The following is a 20408-nucleotide window of genomic DNA, read 5'->3' on the forward strand; positions in this document are numbered from 1 at the left end:
CCTCACATCAACTAAAGATCGAGACACAGGCATATTTAGAGGAGTATCCGCTGAGTCCAAGATTTGTCAGGTGTGCTAGATAGAGCCAGAGACACAGCTACATTACATATGTCACTACCCAGTATACTATGAGATATGAGGCCGCTTTCACTGTCTATTCAGAGAGGTTTTTGGGCCACTTTCTAGAGTCATGAGATACCAGGATCAGAGACACCTCGGATTATACTTACTGGAGATTCGCAAACACAGAGACCTCTTGAAGAGGGGCACAATGAGAGAGATCCAGAAACAGCAGAAGATAACAAATTTCTTTAAGTCACAGACAGAGGAGTCCGAGCAGTCCCAACAGCATAACAACACCAGAGGCATACTGCTTGATCGAGCGATAAAGTTGGGGCGGGCCTGTCGCCCATGGATGAGGGGGCCCTCTTGACATCGATGCAGATTGCGATAGAGGATCCATACCATACTGGCGCGACATAGGAGCCGTCCCGAAAGAGTGCCTACCTTGAAGAACATTGAATCTCTATAGCCTTTTGGATACTGATGTATATGTATATGATGCCTCGACTGTCAAAGAGCTCCATTGTATCAACTCACCCTTTGTATTCCCTTTGTATCAGCTTTCACCCCACCCCTACCCACTATTTTCTTTTCAGTTCTTTGTACTTTTTGTACCCAGACCTGGTATTAGATTCACCACATGTAACCTTTTGGTCTCATAGGTCATTTTGGCCTTTTGAAGACGTTAATATTACATTTCATTTCATTTTCATTCCATGTCAATCTTGGAAAAACCGAGGTTATGGTGTTTAATACCACTCCACAGTGGCTCAGGAGGTCAGCACCCGCATTCACATACGGCAAGGAGACAGTGGAGTATACACATGCTTACTTACCTTGGGGTGGTCTTTAGTGGACCAGCATTTTCATTGAGAAAAGCAGCAAACTGGATTGACCAGAGCCCATGTAGCATTGGGTAGATTGGAGAGGATGTCTTCACTTGTTCAGTTTCAGAAGCCTCGGATAAAGCTATGGCTGCTCTAGCTCTTTGACACTTTGGTGGCTTCCCCATTGCTCTATGGAGCTGAGATTTGGGGAACACTTCACACTTAAGTCACAGTTCAATTGAGTCGACGCGGCCTGACATAGTTTCGTGCCGAGAGAGATTGGCCCCAAAGATTGGCGTCCCTTTCAGTATTTCTTTTTGTATTAATAATTGAGCAAAGTACAATTGCCCTTGGGTCGCCTCTGCTCACCAGCTCGTCACCACGAAGTGAGCTAGAGAGAGTTTAAGGGGCTTATTTAAAGGCCCTTTGCCTAGGGGAAAAGCAATACATGAAAAGCTTGCAACTCAAAAGCACTAGGGTCTCCAAAAGCAGCAATCTCAAGCTGGTATGAGGATGTGCATATCTGAATAGCACATTGCATCCATGTAATAAATGTGTATCCATAAAGCTTGGCTTGATTACAAAGCCATTTGAATCAAGTCCTGGCGGAAAAGTCTAGTAATCATTGTCCGTGTCAGTGTGAGAGAGGGAGCCTCCAAAGAGTACCGGAAGGGAGGCAATGTGCCCATGCCAAAACCATGCATCTGGAATCAAGAAGTCATCTCTCCATACCAACAGGCCGCGTCTCATTGTAAGGCTAACTGCCTGAAAGACTCTAGAGCAAGCCGAGCACATCTGTTTCTGGAAGGTCCCACAAGCTATGTATGAAAGAGAGTGATCTAGTAAGTGCCTCAATCACCAATGGAGCGGCAACTAGCTCTGCTCTAATAATACTGAGGCCTTGGCTCTAGCCATTTGAGAAATCATAGATACCAACGGCCTCTCCATCCCTTTCCATTCATTAGTGCTTCCAGCTCTGCCATGACAACCAACTGAGGGCCTCCAAATTTGCATCCTATTCACCATAGCTGAGTTCAATGAAGTATCAAAAAAAGCCAAAGTTTGGTTCGAGGTTTTCGAAACTGAACTTGCAAACACATCTTCTCAAGTGTGCCCAAGGTTGCATAGCCCTTGGTTAATCTAGTCTCTACAATTGTCGCAACGAAAAACTGGCCCACAGAAAACTACTCCCAAATAAGTATACACATCTGTATACTCCACAATCTCCTGATGTCACAAACTCATGATGTGGCGATACTATCCGGACACATAGTAATGACATGGCAGCCTGTACGACAGCCTGTTGATGTGGCAGAAGCAAACAGATGATGAAGTGGCAGCAGTACGGATTTTCGTAATTTGCACTACTTGCCTTTTGGAGGGGTAAAATGATTCTCTCTCGTGTGTCGTGCCAGATTCTAGACTTGGGGTGTCCAAGTTTGTTACAGTGGTATCAGAGCTCAGCCGATTTCTCTTCTACCGGGATATCCGATCCCTTTTCTAGCAACACACATGGATTCAGGCAAGAATCAAACGACTCTTGCCACCTCGAGAACGGGAGGCAGTACGGACAATTCAAGTGGATTAGCAGATCACGAATACGGGCCAACTCGATCAACGCAATATCAGCTTATGGAGATGCAACGTCAACAACAAGTTGATGAGAGCACAAAGCAGATGCTCCAGATTGCAAAAATTTTGACCCGGCACCTGATTAGACGAAGTGCATGCGCATTGGCAGAAAGCCATTGAGTCACCAATAAAGCCGGCCCTCAAGAAACCTCCTACTCCAAGGATGTTTACTGAGAAAGAATTAGATGATGTCGTCAAAAGGCGAGTCAACCAACTATTGGGGGCAAAGAAACAATCGAAGAAGCTCAACGAGGAGACTAACTACCCCGGTTATTTGAGTCGTCAATCTTTTTTTGCAAGTGCACGAAAACAGAAGAAGCATGTACACTTTGAAGGACTGTTCAGTTCTTCCTCTTCAAACAGTTCCAATAGCTCTTCCTCTTTCGATTTGAGCGAAGAGGACAGAAAGGGCAAGAAACGAATAAAGAATCAAAGTTTTGGAGAGAACAAAAAGAACGCAAAGAAGAGAAAATCCCAATCCGTTTCTAACAGTTCTACTGAGGATTCATCCTCCTCTGAGAGTTCGGACTCCGACGAAGACGTGTTCTATTCAAAGAAGAAACACTTTTACACAGCCAATCAATATGATTTTCTCAAGGACAAGGGCAAAAAGACAAGGAATTTAAAACAGGTAGACAAATAGTAAAGTTTGAATCCTTTTCAGGATTCCGAGATGCTCCCAAGGCTTTAGCCTTTATTCAGCAGTTTGACATAGCATTCTCTGGAGGGCGCTACTGAAAGCACTCCAAAATCAAGAGGGAAACATCATTCTTAAAAGGAAATGCACGGACCTCGTGGTCCACTCTTCTTTTATGGAAAGAAACCCCTACCGAGTGGTTAAAATTGAAACCCTTCTTTATTTCTTCTTGGTTGACTCAGGAGTACGAACGAGATGTGATGACCGCTTGGAATGATCTCCGGATGACCAAGGCTAACACTTTGGATGCTTATTGTGAGAGGTTTTGGGATCAATTTTAAGCAACAAATCGAGCGGTTTTGTTGTGGACTTCACAAAGAGATTCACGATTACTTCCTTGAGCAGAAGTGCGAGTCCATACAACAATTGATGGGACATACAAAGCGGGGATTTGTTATACATTCACTAACTTGACTTACCCCACTGATCAAGTTTCGACACCAAGGACCGGACAAAATTCAACAAATGATAACAGAAGATAGAGGAAGTTCCAGAAAAAGAAGGATGCACGACCCCGATTGACCGAGGAACAAAGAACATATTATTTTTAGGAGGGGAAGTGTTTTGACTGCGGAGAACAGGACACATCTCTGCAAGGTGCCCTAAAAAGACACAGCGAGGACAATCAAAAGACAGACCAGAGAATTCCAGAGCGGCTTAAGACGTGGCACAAAAGGAAAGATGAAAGCACGATTCGCACCAGATTGTATGGGGACCGACCCGAATCAGATGGACGAAAGCACAGAACTTTGCCACGCATGGGGCAAAGTATGAGATGAGAAAGCCCTCATCTTCTTGGAGCCAAGGCCAACTTCATTTCACCTGAATTGGTGGCTCGACTTAGAATTATGCCCAATCGGACTGGGCCACAAGCGGAGGCATTTCTAGGGAATCCGGACGGGATGTTGCCATTACACCTGTCATTGGCAGACTTCGCTTGCATTGTCAGGGGTATTTAGGGCACGAGACCTTTAACGTCATGCCTTTGGAAGTGTGACGTCCTCTAGGAATCCCTTAGTACCACAAGAACAATGCCATGGTTGACTATCGGACGGCTTAAGAAAGCGACTTTGACGAATGAAAAGGGGAGAAAATTTATGCTTGATGTAAAATTGAAGGGTCTGTCCCTATTGTACCGGCTTCGGTCATTTTGAAATTAATGAAATCCACCCTTTTTTTTTACTCGATCTACTTGAAAGAATTGAATAAAGAACAAGAACCAATATGTCTGAATAGGATAAAGAACGACAAGAATTTTTGCACACACAGGCTGATTGCTTCCTGAAGACCTACCAGGCGAGTTACCTCCACCTCGTCCTGAGGTCCACACGATTGATTTGATTCCTGGAGGTACACCATCGAATCGACTCCCTTATCGAGTTAACCGAGCCCAGAATGAAGAAATAATGAATGAAGTAAAAGAACTTCTAGAAAAGGGTCTCATCCAACCTAGCACATCACCCTACGGTTCTCCGGTTTTGCTAATATTAAAGAAAGACGGATCTTGGAGAATGTGCATTGATTATAGAGCTCTCAATAAAATCACCATCAAGAACAAACACCCTATCCCAAGGAACGATGATATTCTCGAAAGACTTCAGGGATCCTCTTGTTTCAGCAGAATTGATTTGAAAAGTGGATATCATCAAATCCGAATCGCTCCGGGAGATGTCTACAAGACGGCCTTTCGGACAACTTTTGGTTTATATGAATATTTCGTGATGCCTTTGGGACTCACGAATGCTCCAGCAACATTTAATCGAATGATCGATAGGATTTTCAGAGAGTATCGATCTTTTGTCGGCACTTTCTTTGACAGCATTATAGTTTTCTCCAAGAATGAAGCAGAGCACACACATCATCTGCTACAGGTCTTTCAGGCATTACGCAAGCATAGATTGGTTATCAATGCCAAAATGCGCGAGTTTTTCTTACCGGAGATACATTGTCTCAGTAGAAGGAGTACAGATGGACCCGACCAAAATTGAGACTATCCCCGATTATCCAGACCTAAAGAATGTTCACGAAGTTCCAAGCTTTTTGGGCTTGTGCTCTTATTATCGACGGTTCATTTGGAAGTTTGCAGAGATAGCTTCACCTTTGCATTTACTAACTCAAAAAGGAGTCCCTTTCACGTAGGGACTGACAACCGTGACTGCTTTTCAGATACTTAAAGAAAGATTGACTATCGGACCAGTGTTGGCTTTGCCAGACTTTCAAAAGCCATTCGCAGTTTATTGTGATGCTTGTGGTCGTTGTTTGGGAGCAGTTTTGCTACAACAAGGCCATGTGATTGCTTATGAAAGAAGGATGTATTCACTACCAGAATTAGTAGCACAGATATATGAGAAAGAGCCATTGGCAGTGATCCATGCTCTTACACAGTGGCGACACTATTTACTCGGAGCCTATTTCACGGTCTTTAAAGATCACCATAGTTTACACTACTTCTTGTCACATTAGCAGGTTTTGAAAAAGCAGATGCGAAGGGCTAACATCCTGTCACAATTTCACTTCGAGATTGTCCATGCTCAAGAACAGAAGAATTTAGTGGCAGATGCATTGTCTCGGAAGCCCTTGGTTCTGGCTATTTCCACAATTCGTCACAGAAGCTTCGAGGATATGATTGACCAATATGCCACAGATCCTGACTTTGAGGACATTTTTACTCGGATATAGGATGGGGAGACAGTTTTAGGTTATTCCATATGGGATGGCTATTTGATGCAGAAAACACTGATGTGTGTTACACAGTCTTTGAGGGAGAAGGTCTTGACAGAGTGCCATTGTCCACCTTTTACAAGTCATTGCGGCATAAATACCACCTTGAAGGGTGTGGAGCATTACTTCTGTTGACCGAGACTCAAAAAGGAGGTGGATGACGTTGTTCGCAGTTGTTTAGTATGCCACAAGGTCAAGCCTGACAGGGACTACTACAGCCTTTACCCATTCCCACCCACCCCTAGGAAAGCATTGCTGTGGATTTGATCTTTGATCTCCCCAAGACTCAAAATGGGCACAATGGCATTTGGACTCTCATTGACAAAGTTAGCAAGCAAGCTCACTTCATTCTAGTAAAGAAAACAGTCAAGCCTGGACATTTAGCGAGATTGTTCATTATTCAGATTTTTTGATTACATGGCATGCCTGAGACCATAGTCTCTGACAAAGATCCCCGATTCACGAGTTTGTTTTGGAGGGCTATTTGGGAGAACATCGCACGCGGTTGCAGTTCTCATCATCATTCCACTTGCAGACAGATGGGCAATCTAAGATAGCCAATTCAATGGTTTTGGATTTATTGAAGTCTTACATCTCGGATCAAGAAGACTCAATGGGAAAAATATTTGCCTTTGGTGGAATTTGCCTACAATAACACGCTTCAATCTTCGACGGGGAAGGTGCCATTTGAGGTAATCGAAGGTGCTAAGAAGGTCCCTCCCTTTCTAAGCACCAGACAAGATTTTTGAAGTTGATCAGTATACGAGGGACTTGGGCACTACTTTTGCCAAGGTTCACGAAGCTCTAGAGAAGTCTCAAGCATGGCACAAGAAGGTAGCAAATTGACATAGACGCGACTTGAATTTGAAGGAAGAGGATCCTCTTACATTTTAAAAGGGCAAGCCTACGGAAAGGAAAAGGAAAGGACCAGCTTTTCCCTAAGCTTAGCATGAGGCATTATGCCCCATTTCCCGATTCAAGAAAAGATAAATGATATATCCTTCACACTCAAGTTGCCAAACACTTGATTCACAATGCCTTTCATGTGAGTCTTTCGAAACGGTGAGGTGTCAGTTGATGGGGAGCCTGATGAGCAACCCAGAGTGGAAGAGAGTAAGGAGATACTCATTCTAGAACAGATTCTACCACATAAGGAAAGAAGAGAAAAAGGTAAAGTGATTCGCCGGTTATTAGTGAAATTTAAGAACTATCCGGCATTGGATGCAAAGTGGATGGAGGAGGAGGACCTAGCAGATACTCCTCAAATTTTGGAACTCTACCTTGAGGCTTTTCGATTAGTTGCGTCTATTCCGAAAGATCTCGCGCATCAGTAGGATTGATTCTAGTGCAGATGCCAAACAGGACTGCACAAGAGGGGAGTCAGTCCGCTCATTCGTCACAGATTACCTAGATGAAATAGAGTCACTGATTTCCCTTTGGATTTCAAGGATACTGCTGTGTTGACAGTATTCTGTTGTATTACTTTATGAATATTGAAAATGGGAATTCCCGAACTTGAACATGATTGATGTGTACTCTCTCATGTGATTTTCTTTGAGTCAAGACTGAAAGACGAAAAGACTGCAACATTTCGGTCTTGAGAATCTATAGACATGATCACAATAAGAATTAGCTAATCCGACATCAGTGAGGTCCAAGATGGATCTAGATGCAATTGCTAAATACGTTGCCAGGAATCAGGGTCTTAGCTGTGGAATCAATTTCTATGTGATTGATATGATGTGAATGTGCACTGATTGAGTCGTCTTTGTGCAAGCCCTAGATTTCTATTAGTCTAGTGTGTCGGTACTTAAGAGTCAGTGTCTACTAAATAGGTCTATGGCCTCTGTCTATTTTGCAGACGGAATCGAGGGCGATTACAACTCTTTCAAGAGGGGGGTATGTCACAAATTGATGACATGGCATGTCCATATGTGTACCCAGCTTATAGGGCACCTACTGACACTGCCCTAGGGACATTAGGTAAATTAAAAGACTGACGGACTGCTCTTGTACGGAAATCTCCACAAATCACGTTGAGCACGCCGACGTGGCTGTCTATGCGGATTTTCGCAAAACGCGCTGTTGTGGTGACGTGACGTTGTACGAATTTCCGCTTTGTGCACTGGCTGCTTTTGGAGAGCCTAGTGCTTTTGAGTTGCAAGCTTTTACGTACAGCTTTTCCCCTAGGCCAAGGGCCTTTAAATAAGCCCCTTGGGCTCTCTCTGGCTCACTTCGTGCTGACGAGACAGTGAGGAGAGGCGACCCAAGGGCAATTGTACTTTGCTCAATTATTAATACAAACAGAGATATCGAAAGGGGTGTCAGTCTTTGGGGCCAACTCTCTGGGCACGGAACTACGCCGGGCCATGTCGACTCAATTGAATTGTGATCTAAGTGTGAAGTGTTTAAAGTGATTCTCTCTCATGTGTCGTGCTAGATTCAAGACTTGGGGTGTCCAAGTTTGTTACACCCTATGTGCATGTGGAAAGTTGTAACTCTTATGCCTAGGGTTTAGGACAGCCTAGGCAGTGTTGTGGCACCTCTGTGAGCCTGTACGCAGGACGTGCATGTCCAGATACTTTAGATTAGTTGCATACCCTCCGATTGCACATGAACACAACCAGTGTCTACTAGGTGTAGGCACTGGAGCATTCCCATACAGTAGCACAAGTACCAAGCCTAGGTAGTATCCTCATATGAAGCACCTCTTACTAGTAGGTCCATCAACCTTTTTTTTGTAGCAAATCGCACACATCCCGTGTGTTACATCCCCAGACACCAAGCTGGGCGCTTACAGTTATGTCCGGCCAGTGTGAACATAGCGCTTTGGTTATGAAGTCATACAAATAGGACTTGAGCCTCATTTTGTGAGACATCTTGTGTGATCACCACACTTGGGACTCTTGGCCCTTGACAGCTCTATCCGCACACTCGTACTGGTGTGGGTTTGGTGGTATGGGACACCGGCCCTTTTGGCAAAGGCTAGCCCGCTCGGCTGCAAGCTCCGAGGCTCGGGGGTGAGCCCGTATTGGCTCTATGGCTGGGAGGTGAGCTTGATGTCCGCTCACTACGTGTGTCTAGGCGTGAGTTTGGCTTGTGCCATGTCATTTGTGTAGGATGGATCTGGCAAGAGACTAACACCGTGCGAGGCGATACAAACCTCCTTATGAACGCACGGGTCTCTTGTCTACACTTGAACCCATGACCTCGGTCACAGAGGTCAAGTACTCGACTAACCAAGCTAGCTCCTTTGGACACGTAGGTCCATCAACTTATTAATAATTGACATCCAGCCAGGAATTAACCAAGTCGTGGGGTCTTTTATAAGCCTTGCCCGACCCAGCATTTATTAGATATAAAGGTGAACCCAGGGTCACCACTTGGATAAGTTCAGTACCCAGCCAGGGGCAGCAGTACTTGCAGTATCACAACAACCCAAGCGTTTTTTTGCAGCCACTAGCGTTTTTCCTCATCAGTCAACCAGAGTTATCAGCCTACTATTGCCACATCCCTCAGCACCCCAGTAGATACACCAGCGTTAGTCATTTTCAGCCCTCAAGTCCTCAGCCCAGTAGCCCTTTGCATCAGCAAATCAGCCGGCTGCAGATCTCAGCCCGTAGCATCAGCAATTCCAGATTTCAGCCCTAGTCTCAACGTACCGTCACAAATCCAAGTCGGCGTCCCTAGTGTTTTCAGTTTTCAGTTTTCAGCCTTTAGCCTCACAGATCGAAGCATCTGCCGCAAGACCCCATCAGCATTTGAGCATCTAGATCCATAGTATTAGCATTTTGGAATCTAAAGCAAATACCTCTCTAGCAATAGAGAGGGGGCCTTGGATTTGGGACCCCATCCAGTGTTAGTACTCTCTCACTCTATCACTCACAAAACCTTCACCCACAGTATCATTCTATCTTCCCTCTCTAGTCTTTTGCACATTTCTCTCATGAACTAAAAGGAACCCTTGAGTACGCACTAAGCACTCATCATGAATTATCACCATAAATCACTTCCGCTACACATTACACATATGCTTCGAGCAGAAAGAGCTCAAAGGAGAAAATATATGAACAATGTATTGTCATCAATAATATGAAGAGGTGAAAATAGAAGGTATAAGGTTATACTTTTTTTCATCCAATGCACTCTTCTTATTGTACAAGGTTTGATCATAGGTATGTTGAGAACAGCACCATGACTTCTCATGCAAAATGTGATTTGACTCATCGCTACACACCTCAGATCGTAATCCATTGTAGTTGGGTTTTTGTTTTGACTGCCTATGGATAACACCCCTCTCCTGTGAAAGGGGTTGCTTCAGTAATTAACATACTTTTGGCATGTTGTACTCTAAGCAACCGTGCATAATATTATTCCCCGTTTGTTCGCACATAAGTGACTTGACCCTGGCATTGCTTGGCATCAATTTTGTACTTAACGTATACAAAAATCCTTCAAATTGGGAATGATGGAAATCTCCAAGCTGGGATAGGGCCTTTGGTATTCTGTGTGCCATAATGGAGTCATAATAAAATCTGTTGTCTTCTATAGGAATCTCCAACTTCTCCCATCACCTTGCAAATATAAGTACGCCATCCAATGTATGCCCATCAGATTCCCAAATTTAATACCAAAGAAAAACAAACGAGCAGCGGTCTTCCTTTCTCCTTTGGGGGAAAAGGCCTCCTTTGAGTAGGGCAAGTTGGGTATTCCCTCTGAGAATTGACACTGCTACTAACATCATCCCTGCCCAATAGTTGTAGGACTAGGTGTTTTTAAGTGCTCCCACACACTCCACACAAGCGGACGCACTCACACATGCATCCATGGGCACAAACATGAGCATACATCATTTGAAATGGCAAAGAGACCTGCTTTAAAGCACTGAATAACTCAATTTCTTTGAAATCAAGAATTCTTTCAAATATTACCCGGATTTATGGCAGCATCAATCTGAACTGCCAAAAGTTCTGCATCTCCATGTGCATATGACGTCACCTGTCACAATTTTTTGCAAGCTGAATCAGCAAATGTTTAAAAATCTTTTGTAGTGGAAAGAAGGCATAAATACAGACCTCTATACGGGATACCACCCCCTTGGTAACAGATACTGTAGTGCCTCCGAAGGGATATCCAATAACCGTTACAGCATCCTGCCATAAAATGCAGGAAATGGAACAGATTCTTCTTCTGGCGAAAAATGTTTCTCATTATATAGAACATATGGCAGAAAAGGCCAATAAAGAAGATATAACGAAAGAGTAAACAAGCATCAGTGAGAAACAAAAATGGAGATGAACCAATGGCCTTAAACCATCTCTACAAGAGCCATGCATACTCCCATCTAGAGAGATAAGAGAGAGGAGAGACGACATAAGAGGTCGGGATCAAGCTAGGGCTTCCTCTTCACGCCAATATGCTGCCACCCCACGTCGTCCCTCTCCCAGATGGCACATATAACCGGCATGTACACATTAGAGGGCGGTACTAATTCAATTACTAGTCAACTTTACACAAAGCATTGAGAAGAAAAGAGAACACAAATGCGTCCAACGACTAGAATGTAACTGCGCACACGACAACCGACACCCTGTAGGCCCCAAAGACTGGCGCCCCTTTCGGTATATCTTATTCAATTGAAAATGAACGATCCGAACACTTAGATCCAACTCTCACCGAGCTTTCCAAACCAGTCAAGGGCTGAAAATGCAGGTTTCCAACCTGATTCCGGTAACATAACAGCGCTAAAACCCCTGTGGTCAAAAGTACACCTCTAGGACAGCTTCCCTCGCATTTTAGAAGTCTTTTGGTGAGCTGTAACAGAATTTCAGCGCGCTGTAAATCCCTGTTTTGCCACTGCCAGGTGGCCAAAGCCATGTCTAAGCATGCCAAGGCCTTCTTGAGGCACCCCTCGTGTTCTCTTACAGTTTCGGTGCGAAACCCTAAACCTGCAGAAAAACACAGCAGGCTGTAATTCTCTGTTTTCAATCGTTTTTAGCAGAGCGAACACGTCTACACATGTCCCAAGGGCCCCGGCACGCAAATGGGACAATTCCACTTTGATTTGGACCAGTTTTCACACTAAAAAACTCTCCAAATTCGCAATCTTTCGCAAAGGAACTGTGTGTACCTGTGGGGGATTAGCAATTAGCAAATTCGGTACCTTTTCAGAAGGCCCTTGCCTTGGCAAACGTGCATAAAAGCCTCATAACTGTACATGATCGTCTCAGTAGCCCAACTAGTGGGGCATTACCATATGAGCAAAGAGGAGACAGAGAGATGCGCGAGAGAAAATCATCGCGCTAGATGGGACAAAGGAGAAGGCAAGCTTTCCATTAAAGTTATGAACCTGCACCCACTACACACACATACACACACCCACACTGTAGGTCACTTATGAGCTTCAAAACAACCCCCTCTCTCTCTCTTGGGCACCCCCTTTTGCTGAGGTGTCCTATAGGTTGCCCTCCTACTGCCATGTGTTCAGTTTGCCACTTTTGAGAAACTTCTCAGCTAGAAACCCCCTTGGTGGCGATTTCCCTCCAAGCAGAAGACTCCCCATGCTAGCGTTTTTCTCCAAGGATCCATCATCGGCATAACCTCAGCTTCGCGTTATTCCCTCCAAGCAAATATCGCCAAAGATCCTCAGCCCTAGCGTTTTCATCCTAGCTTCATCGCCAGTAGATCCCAGCCTCTAGCGTTTTCCAGATTTGCAGCCCTAGCGTTTGTGGAGCCCATATCGCCCTTCCATTGCATGGCGATTTTCAGCCCTAAGGACCAACAGTTTTTCAGCAGATAAGCACCAGCAGGTTTTCAGCCTTTGGACCCCTAAAGACCAACAGAATTCAGCCACAAAGATCAGCCCACATCAGCGTTTTTGGTGCCAGACAATTTCAGCCATCAGCATTTTTGGGACAGCAGCGAATCAGCGACAGATTTCAGGCATTAGCGTTTTTGGACAGCAGTACCAAAGCATCAGTTTTCAGCCCTTAGATCGGTCTCGCCATTCCCGTCATCGTCATGGACCTAGCCTAGACTTGCATCAATCAAATGCATCCTCATTGTACCAGTTTGTGCAATCAATAGTAGACCACTCTCATCGACGAGAGTGGGCCTTCGGAGGAGGGTTTTACAACGTCTTTGGTGTCGTATTTCTCTTCTCTCTTTATCTCTCAATCTCATACACTTGCACGCACAGTGTCCATTCACTTTGTTTATGATCATTGCACTCTCTCATTAAGAACAGAAGGCTCTCCCTTCCATAAGAACAAAAAGAATCTTGAGCACAGTTCGGAGCACTCATCTTGAACAAAGTTCAAACATTCATTCCGTTGCACCTTACACCCAAGCCCACGACAGGTTTAGTGTCAGACATGGTGGGTGACAGGCCAAGCACGGATGCCAACGAGTTATGTGGAGCATGAGGTGAAGTCAGAGACCAGACGACACTTATCTTTATTGATCTAGGTGCCAAAGCGAACTTTATCTCACATGAGTTAGCTATGAAGCTCATCAAAGCTGAAGAGATGGGGTATACGGCAGCAACAAGGTTGGGCATGTCCTTGCCCTTGAGAGTGTGTTACTCCCATCATTAGAAAGCTGCGTCTGCACATTTAGTCGTATGTGGACATAGAAGAGTTCTATATCATGCAATTGGAAGGGTGTGATGCGTTGTTGGGAATCCCCTGGATGTTTCGAATACATGGCGTGCTGGATGTCTTCAACAAAAAGATCACCCTTCAGCATAGGGGCAAAACTCATGTTTTGGATGTAAAGCTCAAAGGGGAGTCTATCCCTACTGTATCTGCTTCGGCTATCACTTCTGTAATTAAAAATTCATCTCTCTGCGTACTTGATTTTTGCTTGTGATGTTTCAGATATTTGTCAGTTTAATTTATATGTGTTAGATAAAGAAAGTGGTGTTGAGCTAGGGCTCCTGCTGCCTCTTCTGCCAGATAGTGCTAACTCTAGTTTGCTTATATACAAACTTAGCAAAATTGCCCTACCTACTTTCCAACAAAAGTCACTTAAAAATAATAAGTGAAAATTGTCAAAAATAGGTAAACTAGGCTAAATGCACTAGAAAATTCCCCTGAAGGATTCTGATGAATTTTGATGGGAATGCTTATAATCATGTTGTGTGCAACCAGAGGATATGCATCTACACTAAGTGACTGGGCATGCACGGTCTGCGAATAGACTCACAAATGTGCCAGAACACTTACTAATCTAGACTCACTGAACCCTTGTCGTGTTGTAGCTTGTCCACAGACACATAGTCACATGACATCCTCTCCTTTTCAAAGTGAGGTACTGGTACCAAACTGTATGGCATCGAGGGAGATCGCCAATAGCATCTGGAATCCTGGAAGGGACTCTTCGTCGGCCCACTCTCATAGGTGGGTCATGCGGTCCTTGAACTTCATAAAGGTATGCAACGCTTGCTTCTTTGGGCTGCGCCGAAAGCGACACAAGGTCTTCGGAGTCTCCTTCCTTGCTTCAACTTCGTCTAGAGTCATGCTTCTTGCTTCTTCAAGAATCTCCATGGCTGAAAATTCCTGAAACCATTTCCCACACAAAACCATGAACATACCTATTCCATGTAAAGTGACTGAAAAGAATCTTGTCTTCCTCAAAGACTGTGCATGCAATGTAGATGAACCAAGAGACAGAGTGCCAAACCGTTCACCACACACACGCAAACAATGAGATCGAATCTATCTCTTATGATCTAAAGCAATGAACTGTCGCAATAAACAACGGAAATGCCCATGCTTGGTACTCATACTTTCATGTGCTCTTTCTACGAATGTGTCATGCCAAGCAAGAGACATGGAATGTGACTTCCTTACATACATACTTTTCAGCTTTTCATGAACAATCCGCATACAATTGTGCTCATTCATGAGTGAAACGTGCTCAATGTACAATATGTCATGCCTAGGAAAAGGGATCACATAAACACGTTGACTAAAATATAGGAAACGATCACGAATAAAACACTCGAACATTGCATGCGTACTAATCATGCGAACACATAGTACTTCCTGTAAGGGTTCTTTGGACCTAGGCTCGAGAGCCAAGATCGGTTCTTCGAGACCTATCGAATCTTCCTGTGGGGGTTCTTTGGACCTTGACTCAAAAGCCAAGATCAGTTCTTCGTGATTGATCATCTCTGCAATGAGGTTAGCTTCACTAGAGAAAGTATCGACTAACACATCATCCTTCTTGTGAACAATCACATCTTCTTCATGCAACTCATCATGCTTGTGAGAAATCACATCTTGTTCATGCAAAGCATCATGCTCGTCATTATCATTCAAATCATCATGCTTATCATTGTCATTCAAATCATCATGCAAATCATTGTCATTCAATTCATCATCCTTCTCATAATCATGTAAATCCTGTGTGTCATGCTTGGGAGAAGAAAAGACTGAGAGAGTCTCCTTTTCCCGAATCTCTTGCATCTGTGATTGCACTTGAGAAAAGAGTCGCAAGAACTCTTTCATGTGCTGGTCGCTCTTTTCTTTGATGGCTTTGTTCTCGCGATCAAATTCTGCTTGTCTTGCTTTGTTCTCTACTTGTCTTTCTGCACGCTCACGATCCAATTTGGCTTGTCGTTCTTTGGCTTCCAAGCGTGCTTGCTCGCGCTCACGCGCTATGGCGGCCATTCTTTCCTGGTGCTCGCGCTCCATTTCTGCATTTCTTGCTTCGCCTTCTAACTTCCTTTCCATAAACATCTGCTCCAACTCCTCCATAGGAGTTAGTGCAATCCTTGACGTAAATGGGAAAGGGGGAAGGGTCCGAAAAACCTCCTGGTGGGGAAAATTCGTCTTCGTCTCTCTCATGCTCATCACCTCTAAGCGAAGTATCCATTCCGCTTCGAGTGATGACCATCCACTGAAGTCTTGGGTTCTTGTGGATTCGTGTGGGTTCTTGTGGTCTTGGGTTCTTAAGTTTACGAGGAACTTGGGTTCTTGCGGGTCTTGGTTCTTGAGGTTCTTGCGGGTCTTCAGGTTCTTGAGGTTCTTGGGTTCTTGGGTTCTTGAGGGTCTTGAGGTTCTTGAGGTTCTTGAGGGTTTTCTTTCGCTTGCAATCTGTGTTAGAGAAGAATCTTCTCTTCACTCGAGTTCTGCTCTTTTCCGCAGGCGCATCCCTTGGCAGACTCGCGCTCACACCAAGGTTCCTTTTTCCCACCTCACGTCGATTGGCCGGCCGCTAAGTGCACAGTCCGCTCTCAATGAGTGAAAAGAGGCACAAGGGGCGACTGGACAAGCCCTTTTTTCCTAGGATTCCTGTCACTCTTCAAAAACACGATTAGGAATCGACACGCCCAAGCGAACTTGGATTCGTGCGACCCCAACAAGCAAAAAAAAAACTTGTGATTCTTGTGGTTCTTTCCTTGAGTAATACAGAACACTGCCAAAGCTTTGATACCAATGTTAGGTGCAGCAGAATGAATGTTTGAACTTTGCTCAAGATGAGTGCTCCGAACTGTGCTCAAGGTTCCTTTTGTTCTTATGAGCCTTCCGTTCTTAATGAGAGAGTGCAATGATCATAAACAAAGTGAATGGACATTGTGCGTGCACGTGTATGAGATTGAGAGATAGAGAGAGAAGAGAAATACGACACCAGACACGTTGTAAAACCCTCCTCCGAAGGCCCCACTCTCGTCGGCGATAGTGGTCTACTATTGATTGCACAAACTGGTACAATGAGGATGCATTTGACTGATGCAAGTCTAGGCTAGGTCAATGACGACGACGGGAATGGCGAGACCGATCTAAGGGCTGAAAACTGATGCTTTGGTACTGCTGTCCAAAAACGATAATGCCTGAAATCTGTCCCTGATTCGCTGCTGTCCCAGAAACGCTGATGGCTGAAATTGTCCGGCACCAAAAACGCTGATGTGGGCTGGTCTTTGCGGCTGAATTCTGTTGGTCTTTAGGGGTCCAAAGGCTGAAAACCTGCTAACGCTTATCTGCTGAAAAACTGTTGGTCCTTAGGGCTGAAAATCGCCATGCAATGGCAGGGCAATATGGGCTCCAAAAACGCTAGAGCTGCAAATCTGGAAAACGCTAGAGGCTGGGATCTGCTGGCGATGAAGCTAGGATGAAAACGCTAGGGCTGAGGATCTCTGGCGATATTTGCTTGGAGGGAAAAACGCCAAAGCTGAGGTTATGCCGGTGATGGTGAAACGAACGAGGAGATAGGATCTCCCGGCCACACGGACCGCCTACAGATGCGCGTCGGACGAACACCCGACCATAGCCACCATCCGACAGCTCCCCCCTGCTGGGGCCAACGTCCGAGGACGTAGGCGTGCACCTGTAAGACTGAGCGTCCCATACCACCCAGCCTCACCTCCTCGAGGTGACCTCGCGCACTCTAGCCTCGTGGGCTAACCATTGGCACTCTGCCAGTGGGGTCGATAACTGTAAATGAGGCCTTGGCCTCTCTTTTATGATAATGGCCGACCACACTGGCCGTGTTCACACTACGTCCGCTCGAACACTGGACGCCCATCCCGACGACATCTGGGCTAGATCCCCTCTCCTGTGAGCGGGACATAACATACTTTCCCCCTTAAGAACCATTGATGTCCTCATCAAATGAAGTGGGGATATTGAGCCTTCAAAGCTCTAACAGGTTCCCAAGTAGCAAACCTTTCAGATTGACCCTTCCATTTAATTAAGTACTCGTCATAAGCCTTTTGGCAAGAATGACGGGTACGATGATCCAAAACTGCTTCTAGTTCTCGAGGATATACTCAGTTTGCATATCTTGCCATACATTTTCCTCGATAGGCACCACAACGTCGGCTTCGCCCAATTTCTCTGTAAGGCGGCTGACGTGAAACACTGGATGTACACTACACAGTAACACGGAACGGGTGGAACGGGGGCATTTCATTCCATAACGGCGTTCCAAGCAAGGCTGGCCGGGGAAACGGCTACGGGAACGGGCGGACGTTCCGGTTCCGGAACGTAACAGCGGAACGGCGTTCCAACCGGGCGGAACGGGCGGACGGAACGCCTGGTGACAGTTTTAAAATTCAAATCCGGGCGGCAGTTTTTAAATTTCAAAAACAGGCGGCAGTTTTTGGAGCGCCCATTTTTGGGATGGTTCACACTAGAGGTGTGTGTGTGTTGGGGGGGGGGGTCTTCACTATTTTCTCCTATAAAAGCTAATCCACACCCCTCACAATTTCATAGCCCTCACTCTCCCGCATTGCTACTTGAGTCTTGAAGCGCCACTCTCACCCTCCCTCTCAAGCTTGAAGCTTGAAGCCACTCTCTCACACCCTCTCTCAAGCTTGAAGCTTCAAGCCTCTCTCTCAAGCTCGAAGCCACAAGCTCTCAAGGTTGAAGCTTCATCCCTCTCGCAACTTGCAAGCTCCATTCCAATTTCCTTCATCGCATCCCTCTCTCAAACTCCATCCCTCTCTCAACTTTCAAGCTCCATCCCTCCATCTCTCTCTTGAGTTTCAAGCCTCAAGCCTCAAGTCTCAAGCGCCATCAATATGGCACAAGCTTCCGCATCAAATGAAGGTCCCTCGGTTGGTAAGAGAGGAAAGAAGGGTGAGCCTTCATGGTGGGATGAGGTGCACTCCGAAGTCTTGGGCAAAGAAGGCGGTGCAAGATCATGGACGTGCAAACCATGTGGATTTCGACGCAAATCCGGGACAAGCAAGGTTCGAGCACATCTCCTTCACATAGTGGGGGAGCAAGTGAAGCTTCGCAGTAATGTGACGGCCGAGAAGAAGAAGGAGCTTGAGATCAAGGATGCCATCATAAGAGCCAAAGCAAATGATCGACCCAAGCGGAAAGCCATTGATCCCAATCATTTGGTTTTCCCTTCTTCTACCACTCATTCGCACGCTTCCGTTGGAGGTAGTAGTGCGACGGCTCAATCATCATTTCAAACGAGCACTCCCTCTCATCCCACCCATCGTCAACGAACTCTAGATTCGTCATGGGATCCCAAAAAGAAGGAGGATGTGGATGCCGCCGTTGCTCGCTTTTTTTATCACGATCATATCCCTTTCATAAAGGCTCGGTAAGTTCCAAGTTCTCAATGCTCTTTCATATCATGACCATAACTAGTATGTTTGTTTTCCAATCTACATTGTCTTCTCTTTTGACCTTTGTGACATGTACATTGTATAGATCGGACTACTTCAAGGCAATGTGCACAAGGATTGGGGATTACAGGCCACGCTACGTGCCACCCACTTCAGAGGCCCTCCGTACTACTCTTCTTGATAGAGAGAAGGCCATTGTGGAGATGGCAGCCGTAAACATGAAGCGACAATGGGCCAAGTATGGAGTGACACTCATTGCAGATGGATGGAGCGACACAAGGAGGAGATCCATTCATGGGCTTGTGGCTTATTACAAGGGAGAGATGTACTTTGCCCACTCACATGACGCCACAGAAACAGGGAAATCCACCGATGTGCTTGTTGGAGAGTGGGCGTCTGCCATAGAGATCATTGGCCCAGAGGTGGTGTTGCAGCTTGTCACGGATGGGGAGGCATCAAACAGGGCAGCCGACGCCATTTTGAAGGGCATGTATCCCCGCATCAAAGTGTCATTTTGTATGGCACATTGTCTCAACAACCTTTTAAAGGATATAGGGCGCCTACCTTGGATTGAGCCTCTCATTACAAGTGCGTCCAAGCTAGTGTCCTTCATCAACAATCACAATCTCTTCGTGCTGCATTCTTGAAGCGGTCAGGGGGCAAGGTTCTCTTGAAGTATTGCGAGACCCGCTTTGCCTACAACTACCTAATGGTTCATCGCCTATGCGAATGTCAGAGTGCAGTGCGGCAGACCCTCATCAGTACGGAGCACACTTCCTCATCCTACGCAGGTTCAGTCGCAGGGATCTTATGTGCAAGCAAGTCAGAGGATCCCCAGTTTTGGGAGTCACTAAAGACTATAGACCAAATGGTACAGCCGGTACTCCACTTGCTTCGAGTAGTTGATGGCATGCAACCTTGCATTGGCAAGGTTTATGACGCCATGGATCACATGGTGGAAGCCATCCAAACACTTGAGCCAAATGCAGATAGGTTTGAGGAGATTAGCTTGCTTTGTTAGAGCAGATGGGACGCCTATGCTTCCCCTTTCCATGGTGTGGCTTTTGTGCTGGGTCCAGAGTTTCAAGGTGCAGGACAGGAGCATGATGGGGAGGTGACCAAGCAATGGAACGAGATCTTGACCATGTTTCACCCTGATCGAGAAGAGCGATGCAAAATCAAGGATCAACTTGCTATGTACAAGGATATGCGAGGATCATTTGGGCTTGCCGATGCCCAAGTTGATCGCACCAAGATCTCCTCAGTTTTGTGGTGGCAGGACTATGGCTCAGATGGGCCAGAGCTTCAGCGACTAGCTATCCGCATCCTCAGCCAAGCGGTTAGCTCCTCTTGCTTGGAGCAATTGTGGAGTGTTTATAGC

At 45.6% G+C, this 20408-nt stretch overlaps 1 protein-coding gene across 1 annotated transcript in view; it reads right to left on the reverse strand.

Moving 5' to 3' along the window:
* The window catches only part of LOC147440021 (protease Do-like 9), a 214468-nt gene that overhangs the window by 103823 nt on the left and 90237 nt on the right, over positions 1 to 20408 (reverse strand). Inside the window, exons 8-9 of the mRNA XM_086485715.1 lie at positions 11016 to 11093; positions 10872 to 10938 (exon numbers count right to left, since the gene is read on the reverse strand). Of these exons, the coding sequence (XP_086341841.1) occupies positions 10872 to 10938; positions 11016 to 11093 (145 nt within the window). The remainder of the gene's footprint in view (positions 1 to 10871; positions 10939 to 11015; positions 11094 to 20408) is intronic.

The sequence above is a fragment of the Adiantum capillus-veneris genome, chromosome 16, assembly GCF_014529385.1.
Source record: "Adiantum capillus-veneris isolate H3 chromosome 16, ASM1452938v2, whole genome shotgun sequence".
NCBI classification, from domain to species: domain Eukaryota; kingdom Viridiplantae; phylum Streptophyta; class Polypodiopsida; order Polypodiales; family Pteridaceae; genus Adiantum; species Adiantum capillus-veneris.